At 39.9% G+C, this 22,119-nt stretch overlaps 2 protein-coding genes across 2 annotated transcripts; both read right to left on the bottom strand.

Annotated features, from left to right (window-relative positions):
- Window positions 1-2,923: 2,923 nt before the first annotated feature.
- LOC115746636 (probable glutathione S-transferase parC) lies at window positions 2,924-3,700 on the bottom strand. Its single transcript, XM_030682471.2, has 2 exons — window positions 3,346-3,700; window positions 2,924-3,265 (listed from the first exon to the last, which is right to left on the bottom strand). The coding sequence occupies exons 1-2, from the start codon at window positions 3,658-3,660 to the stop codon at window positions 2,924-2,926; spliced, it is 657 nt and encodes a 218-aa protein (XP_030538331.1). The 5' UTR covers window positions 3,661-3,700.
- Window positions 3,701-9,998: 6,298 nt separating this feature from the next.
- On the bottom strand, window positions 9,999-16,410 carry LOC115746646 (protein trichome birefringence-like 13). The gene is made up of 6 exons (XM_030682490.2): window positions 15,917-16,410; window positions 15,070-15,247; window positions 12,599-12,739; window positions 11,499-11,619; window positions 10,641-10,775; window positions 9,999-10,427 (listed from the first exon to the last, which is right to left on the bottom strand). Exons 1-6 carry the CDS (start codon window positions 16,323-16,325, stop codon window positions 10,164-10,166), a joined length of 1,248 nt encoding a protein of 415 aa, XP_030538350.1. The 5' UTR covers window positions 16,326-16,410; the 3' UTR covers window positions 9,999-10,163.
- Between the last annotated feature and the right edge of the window lie 5,709 nt (window positions 16,411-22,119).

Below are 22,119 nucleotides of genomic sequence, written 5' to 3'. Positions count from 1 at the left end.
GGTGTTCGGGGTCTAACGAGCGATGAGAGGCAATGAGCAGGGGCAGCAGCGTCGTCGCCTAGCCTCAGCTGGCATCCGGAGTCAGAGTAGCAGAGCAGCTCCGGCAAAAGTCACAACCAACGGACGTCAAACGGCCGAGGGCGGCAGCTGACGACTCCGCTGACCTTCTCTCTCTCTCTCTCTCCCTTTTCCTCTTTTTTGTTCTCGTGTGTGATTGTCTCTAATGTCCTCTAAATTGTGATGTCTCGATGTGTATTTATAGTGAATAACTAGGTCTACTCTGATTAATAAGGCCAGTTTTCGGCCACTTTAGTTCCATGGGCATATTATCCAGCTCAAAGCCTCTTTAATTTAAGCATAAATCACACAGACTTGACCCAACTCATAAAGTTCAGGACCCCACTTTTGATCATGTAATTTTCAGCCAAGGGCTCAGTCCAAATAAGTTCAGAACCTTTCATCACCGGTCCAGGTAGTTATGCAATGCAAAATGCTCTTAACCAAGCAGCCATGCTTGGAGCTAAGGAGGTTGCCACCCCCAATGACTATCAGCAGCTCCTTCACTCTTGTTGATGAGTCACCTCTTGCAGATACCGCTAAACATAGAAAGATTATCGGTGCTACTTGGTATCTTGCATTCACGAGGCTTGATATTGCCTTTTTTGATCAACAGACTTTCTCAGTTTACGATGTTAGAGATATGCCCTAAAGCGACTATATAATAGTTACATGATAGGGATTTCAATTGTATTTTTAATTTCTTATTTAATTAATGGCAAAGACGTATTTATTCATTTGTCCAATTATTTACTTATATGAATAAATTCCATAAGGTCAGTTGTGACTGGACCTATTCTTGAGATGTTAAGAATATGTGTGACGGGTTCACGCTTAAACCGAATCTTTAAAATGTTCCCGATCAATGGATCATTGAATGGATATCAATAATCCTGTTGAGATCGGTGTGTTCTTGACTTCACAATTAAGTATTGGATACTTAAGGGAATGACGAGTCACAAGTCATTGGGTATTGCGATGCTCGAGTTAGAACATAGATGCTTGTATCGCACAAGTTCACTTAACGTGACACGCATTGAACGATTAGTGACATGGAAGCCTTGAGCGTGGTCAATGCCCAATCATTCATGCTTTGGTCTTGTGTAAATAATCCTTAGATCCGAGGCACAGTGTTGACTTGTATGTTAGATGGCTATGGTTCACAAGTGCGCATATTGGCGGTTCGTTGATCCGCCTCTATACTTGATGGTCATAGTTCATGCACAAATGAAGTCACACGTGTGGGCAAAATGGAATCTGTCTCCTTGTTACATGCAAGGTATAATGTCCTATGCGATCTAATTATGGCAATGTATTGAAATCCTCGGCTAGGGTTGTGATCGAGAATGAAATGTTCATGTCTCATATAAATGCATGTCAATTAGATTTATACATATGATTGAATTGGTGACTTGACAAATAATTCCATGGTCTTTGTTCGATCGGGATATAGTAAAACAGAGAGATTGAATTACACCGTAACCAAAGCCGACAAGTTCATTATGTTCTTAAAGAATTCACATTGTTTGGGTAGCCATGATATATTTTTAGATATTACTCATGGCTTGTGGGATCTAAAGGTTAATCGGGATAATTAATTTTCTTGGAAGTACTAACGTGTTAGTGCATGTCTTACTGCCGGTTCAGTGATAAACCTAGGAATGTCACACACCTTAACCAATAAATGACGACGTTAAAAGGAAAGACGATATTGCAAATATGTTTGCGATCACGACCATTGAATTGTCGGACTGAAATTAGATTAAATGAGATTTTATTTTATTTTATTTTTTGGTCATAGGAGCACGTACATATGATGCACACGCACGCTCTAAGAGGACATATATTGATGTATTCAAAATGTACTCGTGTGGTCGTACTATTATGTTTTTATTAAATTATATGTAGATATAACTTATATATATTTCTATAATTGTGTTGCACGCACAAATTGATGTGCGTGCAACGGACATGGTCAGCACTCGTTGTGCTGACCATATGTTTTTCTTTTCTTAATATATATATATATTAGAAGGTTAGTGCACACGGTCAGACCGTGTGCATTAACTCGTGCGTGTTCTGCACGGTCAACAAGCGTTGACAGTGTAGCACACTTGCACGGTCAGCAACCGTTTGCTAATCGTGCAGCACTTGCTGACCGTGCAAGTGTGCGACGCCCAATGAGTCAGAAAAACAGTTTTCTCCATATAGAGCGGGTGCAAATTTTTTAGCAAGGGAAGTGTGACTTTGAGAAAAACCAGAAAAAAAATTCTCTCGACACTCATGCTCCTTTTTTAGTGACCAAAATTCAAGAACGCGAAGAGTGATTACCACGGGATTGCTAGCAAAATTAAGGTGGTGATTTTCGCGAGTTCATCTTTCCGTTTGACGTTACGATTGGTGGTGTGTCTGAACTAAATGCCCGACACTTGTGGGGCTCGGATCGAAGAACATCTAAATCTGTTTCTTTTCAAGCACGCTTCAAGAGGTAATCCGTCAAATCCCTTCGTTGCACATGTTTTTCGATTGAAACGCACGAACTCGCCTCCGGAGATACGTGTATAGGTTTTTATTTATTTTCGCTGCGTATTTTATATGTTTTATTTGCCTATGCATGTTACGTGTTTCCCAACATGCGCATTAAATGAGTTGAAAGTAGATCAATAATGCACGAAACAATTTACCATGAAAAAAGGAAAATGAATATACGAGGTACACGTGCCCAAATAACGCAAACACAATGCTAAACGTAATTCATGAAATGCGAGGAAATCGGGAAAGAAGAAAAGAGCAAAGCCTCGGCCAAAGGAGAGTGGTTTATCAAACAAAAGAGTCATGGAATGGCCATGAGGAGACTCGAGAGTCGTCACTGCGCCCGACGCTTCTTCCGGACCTCCAACATGAAGTCATAGACCTTGTACTGGTCGGGCAAGGACATGGCCACGCTCTCCCTCTGCATGCAGCGCTTTGCCCATCCCACCAACTTGGGGCACTCCTCCATGATGCTCAAGTTGGCGGACGTCTCCACGGCATAGAACCAGCTATAGAACGGTATCAACGACACATCCACATACCCAAACCTCTCACCTCCAAAGTAAGCCTTGTCGCCAAGCTCTCCCTCCAGCACCTTCAAGCACTCGATGAACTCCTTCTTTGCTGCCTCCTGGGCCTCCCCCGTTGGCGCCCACACCACTCCCCCCACCGAAATCTGCACCGTCGTTTCGTCTTTCGAACGTCAAGCGCGCTTAATAAGGAAATGTTTGATAAGATTGGGCGTTGTTTTCTTACCTTCTTGTCCATGTAGTCGGCCCAGAACCTGGCACGGGCGCGTTCGTAAGGATGGGAAGGTAGTAGAGGGGACTCGTGACCCCAGGTCTCGTCGATGTATTGGACAATGATGAGGGACTCGCAAACCGGCTTGCCGTTGTGGACGAGGACGGGGACCTTCTTGTGAACCGGGTTCTTCTCCAAGAGCAGGGGGCTCTTGCTGCTGAGATCCTCCTCCCTCAGATCAAAGTCCACGCCCTTCTCTCTCAGGGCAATCTTGGCCCTCATCCCGAATGGGCTCGGCCAGAAGTCCAACAATATCACTTCCTCTGCCATTGAAGCTTTGGTAATCTGAACTCAAGAATGCGTTTTTTGTGGTGAAATGAGGTCAAAAGCTGGGGTTGCTTATATGGAGCAAAAGAGAACATTGATGAGGCTTTTCCTCGCTGCGGTGCTCGAGGAGGGGCTGCTTAATGATGTCATTGCTCCTGTCACTATCAGATCCAGATCTAGTCTCCATGCTCCGCCGATCAGATCGTGGCTTAGGTGTAAGATGAACGAGAAATACATATTATAAGTTCGACTGATGGCTTCTTCCTTCTTTTTCGGTTCTTCCAGTTCCTCTCCACTTTGTTTATTTTAGGAATAATGACACTACACGGATGATCCATGAACCACGTCAATTCTGAGAGATCTTTTACATATATCTTCTTAAGAAGGTTTTTGGAATTCCCTGTGATGGAAAGCTTATGGTATATCCAGTGCACTTGTACTACAGTTAAGTTTTTATTGAGACTTTTGAACATTTTTAGGCATGACATTGCATTTTCATACGCTTTATGGACTAAATTGAACATGTACCACAAATTTAAGAACCACAGTGAACAAATTAAAATTACAGGGGCAGCATTACACATTGGCTAAAGTTCAAGGATCACCGATGCGGATGTCATTAGTAATACGTTTCTGGATCGATTGGATCGACATAAATCTAATCGGAAGGCGAAACGGTGCTGCAGCTAAAACCAGCTGATCGGGTCAACGACGTCGGATTGAGATCAAATTCGGCAGGCTGAAGCGAAACGGCGTCCTGATCAATACTCACAGCCTTTGGCTGTGACTAACGATAAATTTTGGCCCTTCGAGAATGTTTAGATGGGTTTTCCTATTTTTTTTTTTTTAGTATTTTTCGGGCTTAATTTTATTTCAGTGGCACTTTTGTAATTTTCCGTTTTTTGATATTTTGATTCCTAATTAGACTAGGGTTAGGATAACACTCTATAAAAGGTGTTTATCATGTTTTTTTAAGGACATCATCAATAATATTCACAGAATTTTCGAGATTTCTCTCCTTTAGTAAGGATTTTCTTGCGATATTCGCTGAACGCTGCGTCAATCACATTGACAAATTTTGAAGTTCATGGACCGCATTTCATAAAATTTAAAGTTTAGAGGCCACATTACACTTTGGACAAATAAAACGTATGATTTCTTAATCTAATGGACGTCTCCCATTTCCTCAGCCTTGTTTTTCTTTTGGCGTCCTGAATTTGACTTCGTGTAAATGCAGTGGAATTACCATACCCTTCCATCACAGGGAATCCCAAAGAGCTTCTTAAGAAGATATGGAAAACAACTCTCAGAATTGACATGGTTTGGTTGTGGAAAGGGTGGCGAAAGTTAATGGAGGATTATTCGCTTGGTCATAAAGATATGTGTGTGTAAGTGCTTGTGTTGAGTTTTGACTTTCAAATTAGTGATTAGGGTTTTTGGACCATGCACTTTTGTTTTAGGATTTTAGAAGAGAGCTATAAAAGAGATATGTTGCATAATATATTATAATGCTTGCCTCCACATTCTGCTCATTTTCTTTGTTCTTCACTTCGTCTTGTTAGATCTTTAATTGTACTCTAATACTCGTTGTTAAAGATAGTGAAACCTCTCTCTCTCCCCTTGATTTTTCATGTTTTGGGTTTTCCACTTATATCTTGTGTCTCATGTGATTTTTTATCTTGCTTTCATCCTTGCACTTCGACTTGTGCATCTTTTGTATTATTCCACAATAAATTGGTATTAGAGCCAAAGATTTCAATTTTTTGCTCGAGATGGCATTTTTCAAGTTCAAAGTGGCACCTTTCGATGGCCAAAAGAATTTCAAGCTATGGGTTCGCAAGATAGGGGCGGCAATGGCTGTGTACGGTTGCATGTCGATACTATGTTTGAATGATCTCCTTTGAGTCTTGAATTGATTGAAGAGTGGTTTGGTTTGCTCGTACACTGGCCGAATGTGTTTATGGAATGTCTATTTAGTGATTGACGGTTCCGATAATTGACGTGTTAGACTTGACCTCGCATAGCTTTCAGCTTAGCCTCGTTCGTTGTAAATCTTTTCAGATTAATAGCAGGGGCGAAGCCACAATTGGATGCTTCGGATGACGGGGCCGCCCGGTGTAGATATAGCATGGCGACGATGGAGCCCTTTGTTGATGAAATATATCGAGTTAGGTTTCATTCGAGTTCAAACTCAAGATGTATTTTCGTCACAATCTGCTTATAACATTGACACCATGCCAAGGACGCGACGGAGAAAAGACCACTCCGGAAAGGTTTTCGATCCAGATGATAACTTGGACTCATTTCATTGATGTTTTAGGGCTCAGAGAACATTTTCCATCAGCGACGTCGTCATTTTGCACATGGGGGCTTCCTCAATTGAGTTGTGTGCCCCGTGAGAGAGAGGAACGAGCCCCGTGAGAGAGAGGAACGAAATAAGCTAGAGTCGAATTGGATGAAGTTAATGGAGGAACTTGATTGCACCAACTCGACAAGACTTAAGATTTCATTGCACTTCTTGAGAATTTTATTACGGACTAGTACTTTCATGATAAGTTTTAGAAATTCTAGTGTACTTATCCCTTTAGGCTGCGTTTGCTGGACTGGATTTAACTCCGGATATGATATAAAAAAAATTGTAGTAAAGTGTTCCTACCAGTATTAACTTCTACATACGAGAATTTCCCTTATTATCTAAGTCAGTAAATATTGTCGACTATAGTTCTCATATCATGTACTCTCAACATTTGAAGTGTACGTAGGCTCTTGGGTGAACATATTTTTTGCCCTAATTAAATCTACAAGCGATTACAGGTGCAACAAATGGGGTCAGCCTGGCTTAGGCTTGCCGTACTGGTCAATTTAGCATGTCGGGTGGGGCGACCCATTGGGAAGCGGACAATACTATGAGTTGGAAGGGCTTCTCATCAAACTGGTTATGCCTTACTTGAACTAACTCTTTAATTTTTTTTTATGGAGTGGTCAATGGTCACCGATACTGTTAATGACTATCAACTAGCTAATAGGTACCAAATAATCATCATGAGTAGTCATTTGTTGCCAACTTTTGGCCCTTTGGGGAAATAATTTTTCTTTTAAGCGAGGCCTAGCATGGGACTATGTCGCAACCGTACCAGATCGATGTGACGTGATGAGTAGGATCATACTTATTTGCATCTACATTTTGCATTGATGCAACGATAGAATCTCTGGCGAAGGAGTTTATCCTCTTCTTTGCTTTCAAGGTCGAGGAGATCTCTCTCTCTCTCTCTCTCTCTCTCTCTCTTCTCTACTTGAAGCCAACACTCTTTGATCGATCAATTGACCAAAGCAACTTACTAATGAGTGAAAACTCTGTAGCCTACAAAAACGTAATCGACTCGTTAGAGTTGCTTGGCTTAGCGCATCATCTCCTCCCTCGAGCAGAAGGAAACTCGCCAACACTTGGGAACGTCAAAAACAAGCAAGCTTAAAAAAAGGCACTCTGGATTTCTCTTTTCATGCCCGGAATTGATCCTCCGAACGTCGCTGCGCCTCTTCTTTGATCTGGTTTGTATTGGGCGCAAGTCAGATTTTCAAAGATCTTCAAAGATGTTTATCCTATATTGGATTGCACCATACATGTGATGGGATTTTTTATGATCTGGAGGATATTGGAAGGATTCTTAATCCGACCTTATCCTAACATATCCCAATCCAAATCCGAACGGCAAAACGCAACCTTAAGAAATCACCTCGAGTTAGGAAACTTTTTTGGATCGGATTTCATTTACCGCCTTGAATTCGTGACATATTTTCAACATTATTAGAAGTCAAGGTTAAGAATGTGGTCATTTCTCTCATATGGCCTACACCTGAAGTGGGCATTGCAAATCTCTCCTTGCCCGATTAATTTTAGGATCACTTCAAGATCAATGGCCCAAAATATCGTCAACTCAAATAAGTCTCCCATCAATTCAATACTCTACATTTTTCCAGATTTTCAATAAATGCTTTACGTAGTTAGGAAATCAAGGATGCTAGTTCTTGATACGACACCAGTGTAAAAATTCCAAACCAACACAGCTGGACACTTATTAAATTTTTTTTTATTACAAAAGTTTTACATTTAAGTATTTTGATTGCGAAGATAAGTGATAATAATAATTAAGGACAAATAAAATGGCACAAAATGAAGAGACAACACGAAAAGTAAGAGATGGCAATCAAAATCGAAATGACGAGGATGATAGAAGAAACGCACATGTGCTTATATGCATTCAAAAGACAACTAAGGTGATTTTTATTCCACTTTAACGGTAATGTATCCGTTCACAACATCATGTTTCTCTCTACGTTTACGTAAGAGGTTTTCTCCCTAATTTTGCAGGATGGTTCCACGGATAACACTGTTTAGACTGTCTGGTTTTCCCTTGGAGCAAACAAGGACCACTGGGGTAGACCGTCCAAACACGCACGAGATCGTAACAACGATATCGAGCTTGAAAAGATGTATCAAACCACTTAAGTTGACCTGGCCAAAAGAATAACGTCGTCCTTCAGAAATTGGTTCCGAATGAGAATGCCCATCTGCCCGTGCTCGTTATATCATGGATACCGAGATCGCCATCCCTGGATTTGCAATGAACTCTTAGAGTAGTTCCGCCTGGCAAATTGTTACTGATCGCAACATGTATTTTTCCCCCAAACATATCCTACACAACCAGTTAGGAATAAAAGATAAATGAACATGAGCTTAACTGATGAACTCATGAGTGCGGCCTACCAAACTCCAACATTAGCTTCATTCAGCTATTTATGGATGAAGAATATGGGGGATAAGGACATATCCTGTAATATTTGTGTACAAAAGCGAAAAGAAAAAGCTAAACAGTCAAAAGCTAAAAAGAAGGGGGAGACTTGGTCTTTGTCAACAAAGGAGGGGACATAACATTTAGAGAGAGAGAGAGAGAGAGAGAGAGAGAGAGAGAGAGATTCTTCTCCAGTTAAGAGACTGCTGGTTTTAGGATACAGATATAATTTGTACTTTGCATGAGAGACAGGATGAATCTATGATCACTCGAAAACGGCAAAGGAATTTCTATTTCGACTCTCCAAACTCGCCCAGTAGGAAGCCCTCAAGGGAAGTCGTGCGTAAACTCTCTTTAGAGGTGGCAAAATGTGTGTAGAACTAAAATAAGCTAACTAGATCATAAATGAGTTGTTAAAATAAGTTAATTGGGTCATAAATGGGTTGTTTAAAAACTTAATGAGCCCTAAATAGATTTTAAATAAGTCGTAAATGGATTAGCTAAGATAACTATATTAATTGAGACAGAATTTTTTTAAAAAACTACAAAAATTTGTTTGGCAATTTATATAAATACTTTTAGAAATGTATAGGAAACAATTTTTTATAAACTGGATTTAATATTGAAGTGTTTTAACAATATCAATCGGTGGGTTCAGTTGGTTATGGGTCATTAGCATAAAAATAGGTCAAAATGGGTTAAATGGATCGATATGAATCAAGCCGTTTTCGACCCGACCCACCAATTTGACGGCTCTAACTTTCTTCGTAGTGTTCTAAAGCTGCAACCCCAAGAATCTGTCCATTAAAAAAGGTTTTCGATTCTATCAGGTGGAACAATGTCTACTTACAGAGGAGGATTCAATGGAGGCAGATGAAGTCTTCTGTACTGGAACAGGTGTGGGGGTCACTCCTGTTGGGGGTGTAACCTACGGCGGCAAAAGGTAACAAGAATTGGTTAATTGAGGCTTGCTTATCAAAGGAAAACCACACATATCATTCTCTCATTCATCTCAGGTTGTTTCTTCTCCTTCTATTTTATTTTATTTTATTTTTTTGGTCAGAATATCAGGTTGTTTCTTCTCTGGTACTGACCATTCCACTACTGCAGGTACGAGTACAAGATAGGAGAAGATACGGCGACTGAAAGGCTTCACGCAAAGCTTGCGGATAATTCAAATTGGTACTGCCGAAGACGACTTCGAGCAGACTTCCACAATCAACCGAGCTTAATATCAATTCTCTACTGGCTATGAAAATGTACAAAGAAGCCAGCTGATACGTACCAGAGAAGTGACTCGTATTCCAGAGGCACATCTCTACTCTTTCTTCACATTGACATTCGGAGAGAGAGAGAAGAATCATTTCTTTTTCCCTCCTTTCACCGTCTTTACATAGAGATACAGTACGAGAGGATTTTGATAGCTGTTTCATTCCGGAATGCGTGGCAAAACTAGTAATAGTGGGAACAAATCGTGCACCCTATCCAATTCTTTCAGCGGGCAAGCGTAGTTTAGTTCAAATGTGTTGCAACCTACCAGACTTCAACGTGTCTCCAATAGGTACTACTACGACAAAACAAAAATGCAAGCTGTCTAAGCAAACTCTAGGTGCACCTAAGAAGTATATAGTTGCCTACAAGAAAGATTAGTAAACGCACTTTTACAGCATCAATCTCAGCAATGAAACAAAATCTGATAAAGAGCATTACGAAATTTCATCTCGATTGTCTGATTTGGGTCAAAAGCGTAACAAAAATATCGTTCCAAGTGTCAGTGATTCCTGGTAGGCACCAATGCATGCAATCATCGTGCTTCTTCCCACCAAATGTGGATGGGTGAGCATCAGCTCTGAACTCGCTCAGGTGAGTAATATCCAGCACATGGAAATCTGACCCTTTAAGCGCCTTGTAGAGGTGCCGGTTAACAAGACGTGCCTCCACATTAGTTCCGTTATTCTCAAGTGCGAAGAGCTCTTCGACCTGAAGAATAATGAAGACAACAAATTAGCAAGAGCCAAGAATAAGTCGCACGCAGTAAGTGAAGAAGCAGCTGAAGAGTTGTGAAGATATAGGATTCAAGTTATGATTATACTAAAGAAGCATTTCAAGCGTACTTAGCATAAGTTTTACTGATAAAACAAAAATTTTAAAAAGAAGCATTTCCAGAGAACTCAGAGAACTGAGGAATCTAACCTGTTCTGGTAATAAAGGTTTAGAACGTGAGCAAGAACCACCTTGGTCCCAGTCTCCTCCCTCAAAATGTCTAGGTGATTGAGTACGGAAGAATTTGATGGCATCGGACTTTGCTTCATTGGTCACATACATCATCTAATGGACAACCCAAATCAGCAGAAAAATCTCTTGGTCAGTCACCAACATTTGTCACAAGTTTTCAATCTATAGAGCACCTGTATATTTGAAATGATTCCCAATCACGCTCTAATTAAATCTTAAATTTCCAAACAATAATTGAAAAAAGAAAAAAAACAGCTTTTTGTTGGTAAGATTAAAATCGTAGTAGAATGAATGGCCAGATCCCTGCTAGAATATGTGCAGATTTGGAGGGGATGAATTATATCACCCTTCTAGTTCTGACTTCTGCCTTTTCATCCAACCTGCTATATGGCATAAAAAATCACTCCCTAAAAGCCAGCGTCAATACTTCCCTTGCTTTTAAACTGTGGTTTTCGCTTCTAAGGGAGTATTAATAGAAATGTCAAGATCACCTTTTTAAGATGTGAGAGTTCAATTTGCATTAATTCTACTTCTTCAAAATCCATAGTAAACAATTCTCTCTCCTCTTTTGGAGAAAACACCATGAGAACATTTTTGCTTCAGCACTCATTCTGAAGAGAATTCCAGCAGCAACAGTCCAAAAGATTATTGAATAAGAAGCATAATTTCAAGTGTTCTGTTTGGCTTTCAAATCTATTAAGCATTGTTAATTTTCACGCTGATATCCTAGATTTAAAGCAGCAGAGGACTACAAGCAACATGCAAAGTTGATCACCGAAACCTATAGACATATGTTAAAAACATAAAAAGCAATACCATGTTTTCGAGAACCAAATCCAAGCCGATATCAGGTTTTACAGGAGGGATCAGCGGCTGTCCCTTTTTGAAGAAAAGCATGGGTGACTTTATTGGTTCAAATTTTGAGGGAGCCCACCACCTGTAAGCAAAAGATGACATGGCATAGATAATGTCAAGAAATACTCAAATTGCAAGTTTTACTGCTGTGATTTTTACCAATAGAAGCAATGGAAGGGAGGAGAGCAAAAGGGAAAATGAATTGTATAGTCTTGCTCCCCTAACTTTTCAAAAAGATGAGGAGGCTTCCTAATCCTCCTTTTTGAGTCTGTGGAGAAGAGGAAGAAAAATACAAAAGATCTTTTAGTGTTCTCTTTTAGTTCAAGATGTGCCAAAACTTGCAGCTCATCAACATGCAAAAAAGGGATGCAGGGTGTTTAAAAAGTTGAACGGTTGGAGAGCTGCTGAAACTTCAAATAGAGGAATGTATGCGCATCAAGTCCTGATTGATTGTACTATTTTATTTCATGACCACCCTCATCCCAATTATAAAAAAAAAAGAAACATTTCTTCTTGGTTTTGCTTCTCATCTATTACCTTACCAGTCAATCTAGAAAATGAATTGTTTATCAAGGAAAAAGAAACACAATCAGCACATGGGCTAAACAGGCAACATGATTGATGACTAATATTCATTGCACTGAACAGCCAATTTAAACAACTATCAAAAGAAAATTCGACTACCCAGTGGTCAGACAAGACCTGCAAATCGAGTGGTAGCATGAAGAATTCAACGGGACCGAATCAAAGAAAATGACAGATGTCGTGATGGATAAATGAAAAGGATGAAGAAGAACTGTGCCAAAGGCTCTTCTCAGCATCATTGACAAAAACAAAAAGCCTTGGTTTGCCAAAGGCTTTTCTCGGAATCATTAACTAAAACAAAAAGGCGATGTTTGACTCATGATCCAGACTTTCAATTGACTAAATTACAATTGATTTCATATCCATGAGTCAAATCAGGACAGCATCTAACACACACAATTCCGCCACCTCGACTATCAAAGATGATGAAGCCTTTTTCTAGATTGGCCATGCAGCTGACAGAAAATTATTGTTACCAGTGCCCAGTATTGAATATCAGAATATCATGAAACCCAGGAGCTGCAGCCCATGTCCCTTCTGGAATATCTACATCAACCCTATAACCTTCCTTATATCCAAGGGACACCAGTTCCCCACCATCAGCATTAGCTGACCACCTGCATCGGCAGAGCACCCATAGTCAATAAGCAAAATGCCAAAGCTTATCAAGTTGAATGGGTAGACCAAATAAACTTTGGAACATGAAAGATGTTTCGGAATATTAGAAAGTCCAACCGCAAAACTTAAGCTTTATGAAGTGGAAAGAGACCACATGTACATAAAATCCAATCGAACCAGATATAGTCAAGCAATGTGGTATAAAACTTTATTACTCCCTCTCATGTGTAAGCCAGGCTGACACCATATGCAATAAGGCCAATGGGAGCGGGCACACGCAAAATATAATTGGGGCAAGAAGGATGCAGAAGGTTGGCTCTGTACCAACTTAAGGTTATATGGGCAACCGTTTGCTTCAGAAGCTTAAGCTATTAGAGGGCAACACGAAATACATTTTAAATCTTAGCACAAAACATCACATTAACCAATGCGTAAAACATTTCTCTTCAAAATACACTTAGAAAAGAGAGCCCACATTTAAGTGGCCTCTTGGAATAAAGTACCCAAACAAGAACACTGCAGGGAATTTTTTACCAAAAGAAAGCGCAAGAAATAAAGAAATCATCAGATAGGTAGCAGAAAGAATTCCTCTGCTTCTTTACCACGTAAGCATATAACTGACCACTCAAAGCTTAAATGCCTTGTAATCAAAATGCAAACAAGTTTTCAAATACCAGCAACCAAATTCACACTTCAAAATAGATCAATATGCACCTAAAAATATAGGGAAAAAGCCACCAAAAATCCTAAACTATGCCCATTGTGACACATTTACCCCAAACTTTTCTTTATGACATAAAAAAGCCTAAACTTGTACCCATGTGACACATTTACCCCAAACTTGTGCCTGTGCAACACATTTACCCAAACTTTTTGTTGTGACACCAAAAACCCCAAACCTATAGGCATATGACACATTTATCCCAAATTTTGAGGTAAATGAGTCACATGGGTACAAGATTAGGATTTTTTATGTCAGAAAAAAATAGTTTGGGATAAATATGTCACATGGCTATAAGTTTAGGGTTTTCGGTGTCATAAGAAAAAGTTTGGGGTAAATGTGTCACATGAGTAAAAGTTTGGGATTTTTTATGTCACAAAAAAAAAGTTTAGGGTAAATGTGTCGCAGTTGGCATAGTTTAGGGTTTTTGGTGGTTTTTTCCCAAAAATATATGTAAAATAATACACCTCAAAAACAATACCGAAAAAATATAAAACAAATGACATGAACCTGAAATAAATTATGAATAGAAGCAGCTCACAGACAATACTTGAACAAATCATGTCACCGAGAGGTGCGAGCATCCTCTTACCAACAGTTACATTCATATACACACCCCTTAGCTAAAGACTATAAGCCCACAGCCTCCATGTTTCAGTTTATTGAACTTAGTCATTTACCTCTCAGCTTTTAAGCTAATGGGAAAAAAGTTGCCACTTCAAGCCTTTTTATATGCTCTAAGCTGTATAGTTTGTACGACAGTTTGATGATCAAATTTTGATGGCTTGAGCTGTAGATCCTAGCACTTTTAATATACCACATCAAAGACCAGGAAGAGCTACCACTCATGTCAGTATCTATTGCTACATTACCAAGACACCACAACATAATGATCATGCTCTAAGGTTGTTTAGGCTGCACAAAAGTATATCCTAATGCCAGTTGAAGAGGGAAATTGTTACGGATAGTCAAATTACAATGGCTTAAGCTGAAGACAGGCCTAGTATGATTAATATACGACATCAAGAGACTAAGTGAGTGCAGGAAGAGCTTCCACTATTGTCAGTAATTATGTGCTGCATTACCAAGACACCACCACCTAATCTCCCGTCCCAACAATAAGGTATTGCTGTCACTCGGTTACATTTTAAGCACGCAACATTCCCACTCCTCTTTTAGGCCATCAATTACTTGCTTAATAATAAGGCACCCTACTTACCTTGGTTGTTGCATATCAAAAATCATGTACTCCCTTTGGACAGGCCAATTTTTACCCCCAAAGGGATGATTGTACTAATTAGAAGTCCAATATAGAGCCAACTCCCACTTCAAATTCAATAACAAGGTACCAGGCAATGGTTCTCTTAGCTAGCCTCAGATTGGATTTACAGAGGCACTATCAGCATCAATACAAAAATTGTGCAACATTCATTATTCTTTAAAGTAAAAGCCAATGACTGAACAATCAGACAAACATAATTCAGCTCACCGTGATCAACTAATTTCTCTAAAACTAAACAAAAAGAATGTGGATAAATAATCACAGTCAGAAAGGAGAGAGAGAACATGTAAGAAACATAACCATCATCATGTAAAAACATAGCTTACCTACTATAACGAGCCAAAAGATTTGTCCTGTGATAAGCAAGGGTAAGGTTGTATTGAAGAAATGTGAATCCCCTATCAGCACCAGCAGGCCGCCACTTCTTAACTTCACCCGATACCTTCTTTAAAGAGCAGAAAAGAGAGACAAACATATTCCTGTTCAAGGAATCGCCAACAAACCCTGCACTGTTGCATATATCAGGTTCAAAGGATAGTATCATGATACAACTAACTAAATTCTGATCAACTCCAAATCAAGCATGGCAACAGCTGTTGACTTTCTAAGGAACTAAATTCAGGACACATAGCACACAAAATCCAATGGCAGACGCAGATTTTTGTTTGGAGGGGCGAGCTAAAAGAATTTGTCGAGATGACTCAGACTTTCTGAAAAGCACAAAAGAAACACTATATTCCTGGATTAGAAAACAAGCGCACAAATTTAATTGAACTGACAGATAGCCTTTCAATCCCTCAAATCCGATAACTTTTCGAGCAAACACCACATATCCGTGAACCTCATCCACTTACTCCATTTCCTAGAAATACTCAGTACTCTACACAATTTAGCAAACAAATTTCAACACCCCGAATTGACCAAGGATAATTAGCACCACCAAGAGCTCTCGTCTTTTGAACTAAAAGCAGAAACAGCTCCGAGGAAGAGAAGTAACGGCATTTATCCTACTGAAGAACTTCAAAACCACAGTAACTAATTTAACTGCAGAATCACTCTATTATGCGCACAATTGCTGAGTTCCTGAATTATCCATTGCTGTGATCACTTTTCTTCTTCCCCCTACACGTTCTCAGCACACGCACACACCAGAGAGAGAGAGAGATGGAGTACCGATGTTGGTGTTCCTGTTCACCTCCAGAAACCTAACGGGATCGAAAGCGGGCAGATCGCAGGCCTCAGGCTTCCACCGCCACTTGACCAAGTCGCGAGCGCCGGGCTTGCCACCGGAAATGCAGTTCCATCCCTTGAATATCTCCTTGCAAGAGCCATCGTACCTGGCCGATTCGAAGCTCGGGTCGTAGATCCAGGACCCGACGGAGTAATCGCAGGACCGACCGGAGCCGGAGCCGGCCCCGGCCCGGGGCTTCCGCGTCACCTCGAGGGTCTGGTAAGAGCGGGCGGGGACCGGGGAGGCCCGCCGGAAGAGAGAGAGGGCGAGGAAGATGGAGACGAAGCAGAGGAGGGAGAGGAGAGGGAGGAGGGAGTTGGGCTTCGATCGGAGGTCTCTTGCGGTGGCCATGAAGGTTCAAGCCATCAACTGAACTCAACTTACAAGTATAGAACGCGAAAATGTATAATGCTTTCCGGGTCGGGCCAGACCCGACTCAGGCAAACCGAGTATGACTAAGCTTTAAATCAATGCACTTTTATGCAGGTAGCACCAGCATGGAACACCCGACACGACACCATATACGATATGCTGACACGTTATTTGTCAAAAAAATAAAAAATTTCAACACGTTGACACACTTTGGATATTAAATGCATGTTTTTATATAAATAATAAATTATCATATATAAAAATATCAGCAGTGAGTTTTTTTTTTTTTTGTTAGAATTCACGATTAGGTTTTTTTTAAGCTTGCTGGAATATTAATATTAGGGTGGCTGGTAATATGACTTAAGTGTGTGTATATATATGATATATTTTAACCCCAAATTTGTTGAAAATGTTTAAAATTGACCCATGCGTGTTGCTGGGGTGTCCGAAGCGCCGATCACGTGTCGGATGTCCGACACATATTGACCATGTGTTGGGCGTATGTCGGAGAGTGTCGAACACGTGTCGATGTCTAACAAAACACGTACACTCTTAAAGAGTGTCCATGCCCGCGCTTCCTAGCTCTTACCTAGGATCGTCGAAATTTGCCTTTGACACGATCGAGACAACCTGAGGTAGTGGTCGAATCTAGTCTAGTTAACCAACTCGGCACCTCCAAAATAATTCACCAAGTTTGTTACTCCTTGACATGAAAATCATATAATCATTGACACACAAGACAATTGATAAATGTTCAAGATGGCCATGCTGGATTGAGATAGGATGAGATAAGGTGTCTAATCCTTCGAATATCATTCGGATAGTAAAAAATCTCACCCCATGTTTGATGCTATCCAAAATAGGATTCAAAATCTTTAAAAATCTCAATTCTTGACGTAGGTGATACTCTCTAAATCTAGGGCTGGTTGGCTGGTGCCGCAAATGCTGAACATTCTCCGACATTGGGCGAAGAAAGCAAACCGTCTTAAGATACGACATCGATTATGTAAACTTGGAAATGGAGTCCATCATCTCCACCAAGAACACCTCCTTCTTAAGAAGCTCGGACTGCGAATACACAACCCTAACGACGCCGACCTATGAATCACAATAATCATCGCCACTCAATGCAAATTCCATCAAAATCGCATCCCTTACGAATCGCTCAAACAAGCAATTCCACAGCAAACAACGACGATCCAAGAGACAACGAGCGAACCGAAGTGATGAAATCATGAAACTTCCCGGATAAATGATCAAGTCAAAGAGAAGCTTATGGTTTGAGAATCGAGAACGAGAACCGTAATGGCCTGAATTTTACCCGATCGAGTTAACGAGTGGAATGGGTCATAAGAACATGAATTACTAATTATGTTTGGGAATCACAAGTTGGGCATGGTAATTATATCGGATCGTTGGTAATTATTCGCACATTAGTGTACGAAATCGGTCCCGACACGAAGATTGATTCCTGGATAAACCGTGAAGGGCATTTTAAATCAACCCATGAACTTGCCACCTGCCTAAACGTGCTACCTAGACATGGCCATGGGCTGGTTTGGACCCGAAACCAGCCCGAAACCGGCCCGTGGAATAATCGGAACAGATCCGTTGACCGAGACTAGCGATTCCGAACCGGAACTAGCCCGACCCCTCACGAGCCGGTTCCGGTTTAAAAAAATTCGAAACCAGCCGGGAACCGACGGTTCCCGGCCGGTTCCGAACAACCAAAAAAAAAAAAAAAGGAAAGAGCCGTTGGGCTCTTTACCCGTTGGGCCCTTATGGCCGTTGCAATTTTCCCACATCCCCTCTTTTTTTTCTTCTAAAATTTCTTATAAATACCATTCCTCCCCTTTCATTTTTTTTTTCACAATTTCTCTCAATTCTCAATTCTCTCAAATTCTCTCAATCCCGATTCAATTCTATCAATTTTCTGAATTGGCATTTCACTCAATTTTCTGACAAAAATGGCAAGTGGAAGCGGAGCTAGTGATAAGGGAAAGAGCCCAGTGCCTATGGGGATGGGAGAATCCGATTATCCTCAACTTCATGATCAATATGATTTTCATAAGTTTACATGTTGGGTAGACGATGACGATAATATCAATTATGTTCCCAACGTCGAGCACATCCCAACGCAAGAAAGTTTTCATTCTCCTCTCGGCGTCGAAGAAACGTTGACGATAAAGGAATCGGAACAGCGAGGCCGGGAGAGTACATCCAACTTATGGCAACACTTCGACAAGGTACATGTAAGCGGAGATAAGTACAAGATAAACTATAAATATTGTATAAAATCATACAATTTTAATAAAGGAGACGGCTATGGAACATATCGTCGCCATCCGACGCAAAAACATGCAACGCAAGCGGGGATCGACACCAGGCAACAACAAATTTCTGAATACGCCAATCCTAACACGTTTCCTTTATTTCGTTATAGTGATGAACTTTATAAAAAAAACATTAGCTCAATATGTTGCCATTAAACATTTACCTTTTACTACTGGTGAAAATTTTAGTTTGAAATTTTTTATTAACGATGCATGTACTCCGCAAGCAAAACCTGTTTCGAGAACTACTCTTAAACGCGAACTTTTTAGGGTTTATAAAAAACAAAAAAAAAAAACTTTGCAAAATTTTTTTACGGATTTCAATGGACGTATACATATAAGTAGCGACATTTGGAGTAATCCTTGACAAATTCATTCTTATATGGGTATCACATGTCATTAGATAGGTGACTATTGGAACATTCAAAAAAGAGTATTTGCATTTCGAGTGTTTGATGAAAGGCATACGTCCAATAATATTTATAGAATAATTAGGTAAGTTTTAAAAGAATATAATTTGATGAATAAAGTTTTTTCAGTTGATTTTGATAATGCCGCGTCAAATACCGCTTTCATTCCCGATTTAGAAAATATTTGTAAACCCTCTTTTGGCAGATTATTTTTTCACATTAGATATGTTTATCATGTTTTAAATTTATGTATACAAGATGGTTTATGAACTCTTGAGACTTTTTTCACTCATATAAAGAGAGTAATTAAATTTTTATGAAGTTGTCCCCAAGTTATGAAAAAATGGAGCAGATTTTGTAAATCACATAGACAAAAGCCAAAAAGATTTTCAAAAGATGTTCCGACTCGTTAGAATTCTACGTATGAGTTGCTTCATCAATCTTTTACTTATAAAGATTTATTATGTACATTTATTTCAAATAATATTTTCGAAATTAGTTTACTCCCGCAAGATTGGGTTGTTTGAAAAAAAAATAGATTTTTTGAAAATTTTTAATGATGCAACTTGTACTTCATCCGGTGTTTATTATTCTACTATGCATTTATTTTTAAAAGATTGTGTTAACATTGCTGGTATTTTTTGTGAATATGAAAAAGATGCTTAATTACCTTCGACTATTATAGCAATGAAAGCAAAATGGTTGCATTATTATGCCCGCATTCCTTTTATTTATTTGGTTGCTATTGTTTTCGATTCACGTACTAAATTAGATGGTTTGTATGATTATCTGAATGAATATTATTATGATTGTTTACATTTGAATGAAGCAGTAGATATTAAAACTATACAAGTAGAGGTTAAAGATACTATAGTAGCATTATATAATGAATTTTATAGTAGATATGGTTTAGGTGATAGTACATCTTCTCAACGTAGTGCTTCACAAAGGGAGGAGAGTGGTAGACTTAGTAGATAGTACAATTTGCTCATTAGTAGGCAAGAAAGGCAAAAGGGAGCAACATTTAATATTTTTGAATTAGAAAATTATTTAACCATTGCTTTTGAATTCCGTGATTTTGAACACAGTACTGATTTCAAAATTCTAGAGTGGTGGAAGACTCATTCAACTCAATTTTCAGTCATCGCTCTCATCACAAGATAGATGTTAGCAACCCATTCTTCAATAGTTGCGGTTGAACAAGCATTTATCGCTGGAGGATTAATTTTGGACGACCGCCATTCAAGATTAAATTCGGATGCTGTAGAGGCTCAAGCTTGTGTCCATGATTGGACAAAGGCTAAATTTCGACATCAAGAGCTGAATTGAGATAACGAATTCTTCAATGATGATAGTGGAGATACCACCACCACGGATACCATAACGGATAGCGACAATTGACGATGAGGTAAGTTGGGGTTATCAAAGGTAAAAAAATTACATGGGCTTTGATTCTTCAATAGTTGCGATGGAATAAGCATTTAGCGCTGGATGATTAATTTTGGACGACCGCCATTCAAGATTAAATTCGGATGCTGTGGAGGCTCAAGCTTGTGTCCATGATTGGATAAAGGCTAAATTTCGACAACAAGAGCTGAATCGAGATGACGAATTCTTCAATGATGATAGTGGAGATACCATCGCCACGGGTACCACAACGGGTAACGACGATTGACGATGAGGTAAGTTGGGGTTATCAAAGGTAAAAGAACTACATGAGCTTTGATTTTTCTATCCCCAAGAAAATATGTAGGCACTTAATGATAATTCATTAAGTTCAAACCCCTTCCCTCTCCTTTATTTCCCTCCAAATTTAATTACAATATACAATTTGATTATAATTGATTATTTTTTTATTTCATAATTTATTATATAAAATTAAATTTTAAATTCGAAACCGGAATCAGCCCAAAACCGTCTGTTCCGAACCGGAACCGCCCCTTCAAGGGCCGGTTCCGGTTCAATCATGACCACAAACCGGAACCGCCGGTCGCCGGTTCATGAACCGGAACTAGCGGTTCACGGCCCGTGGCCATGTCTAGTGCCACCACCATACCCTCCACTTCCCATGAGATTGACACTACCGCCTCACCCCTCCTCCACTCTAATCTCTTTCTCACTTCTTTCTTCTTTCTTCTTCATTCTCTTCTTAGGCGACATGACCAAAGCTCCATCCCTCTCTCGTCCTTCATCTCATTCTTCTTCTTCACCCGAGCTTTGTGAAGCTCTCCTCGTCACATCGTCGCTCGTTCGTTGTTCAAGCCCTCGAGCATCGCCGCTCAAATCCTCAAGCTCCATCTCTAGCCGACGTCATTCATCCTTGTGGTAGCTCGAATTCAAGACTCTGTGGTAGAGCAAGTTCGACAAGACAACGATCTGTGGTGGTTTTGCTCATGTGAGAACAAAGGCAAGTGAAATTCTAACCCATCAACCTTTGGATTGTTGGTTTTAGCCTATGTATTGCTTATTTGTTTCTTCTTGTTGCTTTGGTTTGGTGAAATTGTTATCCTTAAGTGTTGAGATGGAGGAATTGAATGACGGGTCGCCCAAATTGAGCGAGAATTTGTGGTTGCCGAGTGAGAGGTGGTCCGGCTTGTTATGAGTGAGTCGAAGTGTCTTGTACGTAAATATATTGTGACGAATGATATAGGCGAGGTAAGAATAAGAGGAATCAACGAATGGTTCATTGAGTTGGGCGGTGGGATGAAACAAGTCGTATTAATGGAGGTTCGGTAGTGAGCATATGGGAGGATAAGACACCCGTGTTTCACTTGTTGAATCTTATGGTTTGAAGGGCTTCCTTGTGCTTGGAATTGAATGGTTTGATGGAGAGAACTAATGCAACAATCATGGAACTACGACTTAGTGGAGAAAGGGAAGGTGGTCGAGAACGCTAGAGGTGGGTATGGACCAATTGTCGAACTTTACTTGGAGATAATTCTCCATATGGCTTATATTGAGTCAACTGGCATGTATGTTAATGACTGATATATCCGATTGTTGACGTGTTAGACTTTTACTTGCAGAGCC

This window comes from Rhodamnia argentea, chromosome 5, assembly GCF_020921035.1.
Source record: "Rhodamnia argentea isolate NSW1041297 chromosome 5, ASM2092103v1, whole genome shotgun sequence".
NCBI lineage: Eukaryota > Viridiplantae > Streptophyta > Magnoliopsida > Myrtales > Myrtaceae > Rhodamnia > Rhodamnia argentea.
Note: the sequence above shows the minus strand (reverse complement) of the source record. Positions and strands in the feature narration are given on the sequence as shown.

Excerpts from the sequence above, each read along its gene's own strand:
- LOC115746646 (XM_030682490.2), bottom strand. The coding sequence starts at position 16,325 with ATGGCCACCGCAAGAGACCTCCGATCGAAGCCCAACTCCCTCCTCCCT. Across the intron at positions 15,248-15,916 it reads GAACAGGAACACCAACATCG|GGTTTGTTGGCGATTCCTTG; the intron begins GTACTCCATCTC and ends GCAACAGTGCAG. Across the intron at positions 10,776-11,498 it reads ATTTGGTTCTCGAAAACATG|ATGATGTATGTGACCAATGA; the intron begins GTATTGCTTTTT and ends GTTGTCCATTAG.
- LOC115746636 (XM_030682471.2), bottom strand. The coding sequence starts at position 3,660 with ATGGCAGAGGAAGTGATATTGTTGGACTTCTGGCCGAGCCCATTCGGG. Across the intron at positions 3,266-3,345 it reads CCGACTACATGGACAAGAAG|ATTTCGGTGGGGGGAGTGGT; the intron begins GTAAGAAAACAA and ends ACGACGGTGCAG.